This window comes from Hipposideros armiger, unplaced genomic scaffold, assembly GCF_001890085.2.
Source record: "Hipposideros armiger isolate ML-2016 unplaced genomic scaffold, ASM189008v1 scaffold_176, whole genome shotgun sequence".
In the NCBI taxonomy this organism is placed as follows: Eukaryota; Metazoa; Chordata; class Mammalia; order Chiroptera; family Hipposideridae; genus Hipposideros; species Hipposideros armiger.
In genome coordinates, this window is record NW_017731526.1 from 1,720,968 (window position 1) to 1,731,251 (window position 10,284).

Sequence of the window (10,284 nt, forward strand, 5' to 3'; positions counted from 1 at the left end):
CCCTCTGGCATCCCAAGCGAGTTCTTAACCATCGCGCCACTCGGCCGGCCCCCTCCTATGTCTTTTGATTGGAGCATTTAATCCATTTACATTGAGAGTAAAATTTTTGATAGATATGTAGCTATTGCCATTTTATTATTCATAATTTTAACTTTGATCCCCCCCCCCCAATCTTAAAGAAGTCCCTCTAACATTCTGGTAATTCTGTAGTACTGGTTTGGTGATGATGAACTCCTTTAACTTTTTCTTGTCTGTGAAGCTCTTCATTTGTCCTTCAATTTTAAATGACAGCCTTGCTGGGTAGAGAATGCTTGGTTGTAGGTCCTTGCTTTTTATCACGTTGAATATTTGTGCCAATCCCTTCTGGCCTGCAAAATTTCTGTTGAGAAATCTGCTGACAGTCTTATGGGGACTCTCTTATAAGTTATTAGTTGCCTTTCTCTTGCTGCTTTTAGGATTCTGTCTTTGTCTTTAACCTTTACCATTATCATTATAATGTGTCTTGGTGTGGGTCTGTTTGGGTTCATCTTGTTTGGGACTCTCTGCACCTCCTGGGCTTGTATGTCTATTTCCTTCACCAGGTTAGGAAAGTTTTCAGTCATTATTTCTTCAAATAGGTTCAGTCCCTTGCTTTCTCTCTTTTTCTTATGGTACCCCTATGATACAATTATTGCTACACTTGATGTTGTCCCAGAGCTCTCTTAAATGATCCTCATTTTTTTTATTCTTTTTTCTTTTTGCTGTTCCGATTGGGTGTTTTCTGTTACTTTGTCTTCCAAATTGCTGACTCGATCCTCTGCTTCATGCAGTCTGTTGGTGATTCCTTCTAGTGCATTCTTTATTTCAGTTATTGTATCCTTCACTTCTCACTGGTTCTTTTTTTTATGGTTTCTATGTCCTTTTTTTAATGCTTGCTATCTCTCTGTTGAAGTTCTCACTAAATTCCTTGAGCATCTTTGTAACCATTGTTTTGAACTCTTTGTCTGGTAGGTTGCTTGCCTCAATTTCATTTAGTTATTTTTCTGGAGTTTTCTCCTGTTTTTTCATTTGGGGTATATTTCTTTATTTCCTCATTTTGGCTGTCTCTCTGTGTTTGTTTCTATGTGTTAGGTTGACCTGCTATGTCTGCCAGTCTCAGTCAGGTGGCCTTGTGTAGTAGGTGCCCTGTGGGACCCTAGTACAGTCTCCCTGGCACCTGCTCCAGGTGTTCTAGGAGTGTCCTTGTGTGGGTTGTGTGTTTCCTCCTGTTATAGTTGATCCTTGATTGCTATTAGCATATCAGCGGTGGGATTGGCCTCCACGCTGATTGGCTGTGGGGTTTGGCCATGTCTACAGATTATGGGGGGAGGGAGCTTACTCCACCGAGTGGGATTCACCCCAGTGGGCACTAGTGTCTGTTGAGACTGCCCTTTGTGTGTGCCACTTGTAGGGCTAATTGGGTGGTGCTCTGCTGTCATCTGAAGCCCACCTCCAAGTATATTGGTTCTGGGGCCTCTTGGGAGGGGCTCTGGTGCAGGCCCAGGTCACCTCCTGCCTATGACTGCCTGGGGATTATCTGGTAGGAGCTATCAAGCTATTTGCAGTTGTTTGCTGCCAGTATTAAAGTTGGAGGCATGTAAGAGAGGACACACTGCAAACCGAGGATGGCTACCAACAGTACCAGGCCTGGTGTATCTCTGCAAAAAGCCAGGACACACCAGGCCTGCTGCACATGCTGGCTCCCTTAAGGCTCAAGCACTGATAAAGCCTCATGCAATATGCAAGTTGGGTGAGGCAGGTTCTCAGGGAGTCAAAAGAGTGGGAAGAGTTGTGGTCACCAGGTTAACGTAGACTCTGGTTTGGTGACAGTGTTGAACCTAGAGCTACTCAGCAAAAGCCTTAGAGCACACCAAGGCCAGTCATTGTCCAGTTGGGGCCTGTGGGTTCTGGTAGTTCTCCAAGAAAGAGAGTAATGCAGGTGGGACTGGCTGCTCTTGGAGAAAGTGCCTCTGGCATTGGGGGTGTTGGGTAGGGTGGGTTCCCAGTTAGTCAACAGGGTGGAGCAGTGAAGCTCACCAGACCAGTCAGATTCAGATTTGGCCATGGTGAGGGCGGGCTCAACACAGGAAAGATGGCGGCCACCTGCCTGCTGCATGGGAGAAGGACCCCACACAAGGAAAATATCGGCTGTCCTCCAGCCCTGCCCCAAAGCCACAGACCTCAGTCTGTCCTCTGCGTGCCTCCAATGCCCCTTGAGTCACCGTCCCTCCGCTGGAAGCCAGGGTGAGTGCCTGGGAGTAAGAGAATCTGTGTGCAGGCTGTTTAAGAGGACATCTGTGTTCCCTGAAGCCTTTTATCCCACCCAGATGGTCAGAATCCCCACTGTTTTTCATAGCCAGATGTGGGGCTCCTCTTTCTCACACCAGTTCTCTGGGCTGGGGAGGTTGGGATGGGGCTGGAGTCTCTCGCTCCTCTAGGGGAAAACTCCGTGGCTGAGATATCCCTTCTGGTTCTCAACCGCCACACAGAGGTTTGGGGCCAGCCTGTTTCGCGTCTCTGCCCCTCCTACCAGTCTCGATGTGGCTTCTTTATATCCTTAGTTATAAAACTTCTGTTCAGCCAGACTTCAGAGGACTCTCCAGGTTGGTTGTTCTATAATTTAGTTGTTACTTTAATGTGTTCACAGAAGGAAGCAGGCACAGCGTTTATTTACTCTGACATCTTGGAGCTCTCCTCCCCAGATGATTTTAATTCACAGTAAAGTTTGAGAGTCACTGCATTAGAAATACCTCCAGCCTCATGCTACTCTAAATGGGCTTTCTCATGTAAAATAAATCCTAGAGAATGTCAGTTAAGTGAACTGGACCCCATGGTTCTATGAAGAAGTGGGGGGATTCTCAAGCTTTCATTATTATTTTTTTTCTTTTGTTTTTCTTTATTTTAGTTTTTATTTTGTTTTCTTTTTATTTTAATATTTTATTAGTTTTGTGAAGCTGTTTTTACTATTACAAAGAAAATTTCCCCTTCATGAGAGGGCACAGGCTAAATAAGACATCAGGTTTCTTTGTTTAGGTCTGGAATTTACTCATTATCCCATGATAATAAAAAGTTCAAGCTGGTAAATAATAGACACAATTGACAGAGGCCATGACTAAATGAGTGTAAGGTAATAATTTCAGATTGGTAGACAAAATAATACAAGAGGTCCCAGGTTCCTCTGCGATAAAACCATCAGGAACTAGATTTAAAGGTCAGTCAAAGATGAAGCAATGGAGAAGTCCAATTGGAACCCAAATGGGAAACGAATTCTTGGACTGATTCCAAGTTACACCTTTCTCTGTAAGTCACAGCAAAGATCTCTCCCTGCAGTATGAAAACTTGGATTCTGTGGTTTAAGGCAATACTTACTGTCTGGTAGGTGATGACCAGCTGGATCACAGGTAGTGCATAAAACACAGCGATAGTGGTGATATTCCTAGGCAGGTAGAAAGAACCAGAAATAGTTATTTCCAAATTAACAATGGAATCTTCACGCAATTTTTTTTTTAAAAGAATGCTTCCACCCCTAACTCCCTACTCAACTTGCAAAAGCAATAAGAAACTTATTATGGGGTTCCTGTTTCTTCAGTCATTTGTAAAACAATGTAAATAATAGTTGCTTCTGATTTAACCAAGTTGTTAATGACAGCCTATCTCTTAAGGAAGTTGTGAGATTAAAAGTGATCAGAGTGTAAGTAATGAGAGTTAGCTCACATGAAAGGACGTAACTCTCTTAGATGCCTCTTGGTTCCAAAATAATGGTCCCACTATGAAATTCCATGTGGCCCCATTGTCCCTTGTTTCCCTCTCATATCTGTATCCAATTAAAGGGCATCCTTCCAGAGAAAAGAATGGGAAGAGCTGTCGCAGCATCAACCTGAGGTTTCTGAGGGGAGGGGAGAAGCCTCTGACAGGCAGCTCAGCCTCTCAGCATTTGTGTTTTTGGCCATCGCAGGTGTGTCTATTTGTCATTGGCTGATGGTATCATCTCCTCTCAGGGTAGCTTCCAGCTACTCTGAAATGCTCTAGGCATCTAGTCCCTGACCACTGGTGCTTCCAAGAGCAAGGCCTGATGAAGAGAAGAGGAAATGGTTGCAATTTAGTGTGTCTCATGGAAGGTAGTGGCATTAATGGTATTATTACATCATCTTTCTGAAAGAGGGTTTAGTGTGCTCCCTTAACATATGAGATTCTACTGATACTCTTATTTTTTCTTTGTATTTATTTAATTTAGGGCTGGTTGCCTTTTGGAGTTTATTTTTATTTTTCCTATGGAATGTGTGTCATGAATCCTTGAAACACCTATACCTGTGCCTCATTAAACACTGAATCCCATGACATAAGTGACTGACAAAGAAAACTTTAATTTTATTAAAGAGAAGTGTGGTCCTCATGGTTATCTACTCACCAGAAATAAATCTTATATTTTTTGCTGACAATTCTTCGGTCCTTTCTGGATAGATCTGACAGGTAAAGGAACATCTGGGAGGCCAAATGAAAAGAGAATGCAAAAACTCTACTTTTTTTTTTTTTGTATAAGATACAAAAGAGAGATTTACAAATTTCAATTCAACCCCTCATTAGGGAATAAAATTATTTAACAAAATTTTTCTTTTAATTTTGCTTTTCCCAGGATACCTTAATAAAAATCCTAATATTTCCCTTGGAATATTAAGAATTGGCTGATGTGGGAAAACTATTGGGAGTCGAGTGTTTCTTACATCTCAAGAATTGGTTTTCTAGTTTTCAGAGATGTCCACTGTGTGGTTCTTGAATTATAGGAATGAAACCATGCAATGCACCTTCACATCCCTTGTTGGATACAACATAGTATATAATAAATATACACCAGAAATCAATGAACTTCATTTCTCAAGGATGATATGTACAGAACCAGAAATTTTTTGTAGATACACCCCTCACTGAATCTTTTCTTATGTCTGGTTGGATCCCTCTCTCCTTTACTGTCCACAAGCAGCCACTTCAAACCCTGAGAGTGTTTTAATACTGTTCTCTTTAATACTCTCATTTTCTTCCTCTAGAAACGAGTGCTAATTAGAGTATTGCTTTTAGTCTGTAGTTATACTTTATCTAAAAAGCCTCTGGGAAATTTGACTCTTCCTGAATGGAAAAAAAAAAAAAAAAAGGAAACTAAAGCATTGTTGAAGTTGTATTCAACTGCCAAAATTTCTGTCCTCTCAGAGAGTATGGCCAGGCAGAGGTACCTTGGTCCGGATGATGTTCTTATCACTCTCAATGTCTGGCATGGTGTCGAAGTCACTCTCCTCCACGGAGCTGTCTGTGTCAGACTGGCATGGCTGCCCACCTTCAGAGGGCGATACCTGCCTGCCAGGACTGGAGCTTGACTCGTCTGAAACAGAGAACACTCGTCTGCCTTCCAAAGCCAAGAAGAACCCATGGAGCCCATTCTTCACAGCAAAAAGCACCATGCTGACTCATTCTTGAAAAGGTTGTGTTGGTAAAAACTAACTCCTTACCCACAACACATGATCTTTCTCTTACTTCCTCCTCAGCAGACGTTTAATTTTCCTTTTCTCCTGTATTTATATTTAAATTGTCTATTTCTAGGGCTGAATGCATCTTAAGAATATAAAGACATATGCTTTGTTAACTATTAGATGCAAAAATAATATGCTATATTTCATGTTTCATATTTTAAAATATGAACATAAATATATAAACATACACATGCACATGTGCATGACATCCACCACACATACATGTCAGCACACACATATTCAGCAGCTATACATGGCTTGTGGATAAAGTATTTGTTCACAGAAATCCCCCACATGCCACATCTATGATTACATAATGAGAACAACATTCTCAGGAAGAAGAATTCTTGTGTTCCTGCGAATGTTTCCCAGAGCAGATGGGAATTTGTGCAGCTTGATGAGCACATGAGCCAAGCCTACCTTCCGCTTTATTTCTTCTGTTCAGATGGTTAAAAACCAAAAACCAAAAAACAACCCTGTTCTGGCAGAGCCAGAAATAAGTTGCCTGCACTGAGCCCACATGCTTCTCAAAGTCCAAGAATAATAGGACAGGAATACAGGATTCCCAGTTCCCCTACACTGACATTTTAAGGTGCACCATTCATTCATAGGCCCATAAGCATCATGGAAGTGCATGGAAGCATCAAAGCACTCCTACTCTAACAAGACAGTGTTAGGGATTCTGTTCTTTTCAGGCCACTTAACGAACCCTGGGGGCTGCCCTGTGAATGACTGGGTGGCAGTGAGCAGGTTCAGTTATGAAGCTAGCCAGAATGGAAGATTGTTAGGCTTCAGCCATGTTCACCTGCAGCACAGCCTTAGTCTTCTGATCGCCCTTACTCCACTGAAACCTGAGAATGAAACAACTCGTCAGTTGAGGTTGGGCCCTCTGACATCAGACTCTGACACATCTTTCATGTCCTAAAGTCAGGCTGGGTATGAAAAAAATCCCCATGGGGTTCTTGGGAGTTGATAGCAACCATTGTAGGGAATTCTGCTAATGTGTGGCTAGCAGATCCAAGAAACAGAATAACAGAACTGGAGAAAGTTAGAACTGGAAGGAACCTTTCAGATCATCCAACCAATTCATTTTTATAAAGGCAATATAATCTAATGTAATGACTTTGTTGCCCACTCTCAGAGTTATTAGTGGCTGGAGGCCCCTTTGTATCCTATTCTCTCGAGAATTAGGAAACACTTCCATGAATGGACTCATTGTAGGAAATACCTATTGCCCCATAACTGCTCCCTTCAGGGGTGCTGGCAGCAATGGGATGTGACGCCACCATATTTCCGGAGCCTGTTAAAAAGAAAAGCAAAGAGGCAAACACTTTATGTCCAGTTGCTAAAACAAAAGAACACAACTCTAAGCAGTTTAAATCATCAGGCCACAATACTTTATATTTGATTTTCTTTTCACTCTTATACAAGAGTCACCAAACTATGACCTGCAGGCCAAATCTAGCTCGCCACCTGTTTTTTGTATGGCCCTTGAATTGAATGGTTTTTAAAAATTTTAAATGGTTGGGGAAAACAACCACAAGAAGAATAATACTTCATGACAGGTAAAAATGATGTGAAATTCAAATTTCAGTATTCATATATAAAGTTCTATTAAAACAGTCATACTCATTAAGGTACATCTATGGCTGCTTTTGGCTATATTGGCAGAGGTGAGCAGTTGTGACAGAGACTATACAGCCTGCAAAGCCTAAAATGTTTACTATTTGATACTTTAGAGAAAAAAAAAATTGCTGATTCCCTCCTGATGGTATTGCAAGAACAAAGGAGCACTGAAAACACTGTGAGGAAGGCCACCGCTGAACAGAAACACCAGAAATCAACTTCTGTGATTAATTTGGAGGTTTATTTCTTATAGCAGTTAGCAGTACCCTCAGGCAGCATAAGCCCCGATAGGAAGGAAATTACTGCACTCCCTGGAGCAACAAATGATGACAACATGGACTAAGAATGTGGAGGAATATGGGTTATTTTGAGGGATGTTTAGGAGGTAGAATAGGCCTATCTGTTGCGAAAGGGTTGTTGGCTGTGAGAGAAAAATAGATTTGAAGATAATGTTCCTCAAATTTTTCCAAGAAAGAACTCCTTATAACAGAGGGAGTGAACTCATTCTTCTGAGAGTCTGGGGGTGTCATCTGGAACCACCCCACCACAAGCAACACAGAAAAATATTTCCCAACCTTCTCATTGGTTATTAGGCAAGATACTATCCTATTGAGTTTATCCATTCGTGGGACTTCGGTGGAGCTGAACAAAGAGAGAACCATAAATGAGCAGATATCCATGCAGTTTCTCTGACTTAGTGCCACTGTATTTCAGAAGCCACACTCATCTGTGGAAATGCCTGAGAATGCTTTTTTACTGACTCCTGAGCTTTGCCAAAAATCTGGGATATTGTTGGGCTGATGGGAATTTCTTATTGAAATCTTCCTTCTGAGAGATGAGATTGCTTGTATCACAATACAAGAAAAATGTCTGTGAGTTAACTTGTCAGTCTCTTGTACTATTGCAGGGAAATATATTTTCAGTGAAGACACATAACAGAAAATTCTTTAATATCCTCACTATAAATATATTTCCATTTCTTCATTGAAAACATGAATAGTTTACATTAATAGTTTACATTAATGCTACAGTGTGTAACACATATAAAAAATCCAAAAGCCTCAAACAATTCATCACTTGTCACAGTCAATTCTCTTCATCCAGCTCTCAAACTTCATTTCCACTGATGGGCAGTAAAAACATTCAGTTTTGCCAACCTCCTTTGCAGGCTTTATCATTTTTTACTCTTTGTGTGTCCATTCATTTCCTCCATGAAGAAAAATAATAAAATCCCAAATTAAAAATATTTAGCCAGATGATGAGAGACAAATCTGATGGCCTTGGAGACTTGATTTCCTTCCTCACTTTGGTAGCTTAGCCAAGAGTTGGCTCAGCTGGTCAGCAACACCATAGGCTAATGCAGCATTCCTGGCAGGCAAGGCTGTTACCAGGGACCTCAGAATCAGACTCCCTGCTATTGTTCCTAAGCTTGGAGATCCCTTGATACATTTCTTATTATTTAAAGAAAGTAGATGTTCCCTAGCCTTTATTGGGTTCATCCATAAATATGCAATATGGTGTCAACACCATCTATGCTTTTCATCCAATTTCAAAGCAAAGAAACAGGTTACTTTCAGACTCTTAAGTATGAGAGATGAAATCTTTTGCGCACAATAACAGTGTTAATGGAAGATGTTGTTTATAATTTAACTGACTCTTTTTGACCTGAGACAGATTTGATCATAGTTACAGCATACAATTTCTGCTGTTTCTCTGTTGCTGCTACTATTGACTATAGCAAATACTAATGCTATTACCATCACCACTAGTACTGCTACTAGTACTAATGCTTCTGTTACTACTACTACTACTACTACTACTACTACTACTACTACTACTGCAGTTGCTGCTGTTGCTACCACTACTATCACTATTACTAGCTATTGTTTATTGAAAACCTACTGTGGGTAAGACATTCTTCTGAGTTCTTTACAAGAATTTTAATTTTTCAAAAACCCTATGTGGTGGGTGCTATTTTTTTAAATCAGTTTTTTTTGACATTCAATATTATTTTATATTAATTTCTGATGTACAACACAGTGGCTAGAAATTTATATAATTTATGAAGTGATCCCCCTGACTAGTGTTCACTTGCACTCACTACACATAGTTATCACCATATTATTGACTATATTCTTTATGTTTTACTTTACATCCTCATGACTATTTTATAACTACCAATTTGTATTCTTAATCCCTTCACCTTTTCCACCTTGCCCCCAACATCCCTCCCATCTTTCACCCCAACAAATCTAGTACCCATCTGACACCATACATAGTTATTAAAATGTTATTGCCTATATCCCTTATGCTATACTCTATATCCCTATGATTACTGTGTAACAAGCAATTTGTATTTCTTAATCCCTTCCCCTTTTTCACCCACCTCAAATTCCTCTCCCATCTGGTAACCATCAAAATATTCTCTTTATCTATTAATTTGTTTGTTTGTTTGTTTGTTTGTTTATTTTGTTCTTTAGATTCCACTTATAAGTGAAATCACATGACATTTGTCTTTCTCTGTCTGACTTCCTACACTCAACCCTCTAGGTCCATCCATGGTTGTTGCAGATGGCAAGATTTCATTCTTTTATTTTTTTTTCATTCTTTTTTTTCTTTCATTCATTTTTTATGGCTGAGTAATATACCATTGTAAATATGTACCACCTATTCTTTATCCAATCATCCGTTCAGGGACACCCAGGCTGCCTTCATATCTTGGTTATTGTAAATATTGCTGCAGTGAACATATAGATGAGCATGTCCCCTTGAAATAGCATTTTGGATTTCTTTGGATAAATGCCCAGAAGTGGGATTACTAAGTCCTTCTTTTTTCTTGTTATAGTCTTTGTTTTAAAGTCTATTTTGTCTGGTAAAAGTATTGTTACCTCAGCTTTTTGTTTGTTTGTTTCCATTTTTCATGAAATATCTTTTTCCATCCCTTTATTCTCAGTCTGTGTGTGTCTTTCAATCTGAAGTGATCTCTTGTAGGCAGTATATGTAAGGGTCTTATTTTCTTATCCATTCAGCCCCCCTATCTTTGGATTGGAGCATTTAATCCATTTACATTTAAAGTAATTGTTGATAGGTATGTGGTTATTGCCATTTTATTATATATATA

General features: G+C 40.1%; 1 protein-coding gene across 1 annotated transcript in view; it reads right to left on the reverse strand.

The window, feature by feature from the left end:
* SIDT1 (SID1 transmembrane family member 1) overlaps positions 1-10,284 on the reverse strand; it is an 86,521-nt gene that overhangs the window by 20,690 nt on the left and 55,547 nt on the right. Inside the window, exons 10-13 of the mRNA XM_019652225.1 lie at positions 6,766-6,837; positions 5,244-5,389; positions 4,427-4,500; positions 3,388-3,454 (exon numbers count right to left, since the gene is read on the reverse strand). Coding sequence (XP_019507770.1) covers positions 3,388-3,454; positions 4,427-4,500; positions 5,244-5,389; positions 6,766-6,837 — 359 coding nt within the window. The remainder of the gene's footprint in view (positions 1-3,387; positions 3,455-4,426; positions 4,501-5,243; positions 5,390-6,765; positions 6,838-10,284) is intronic.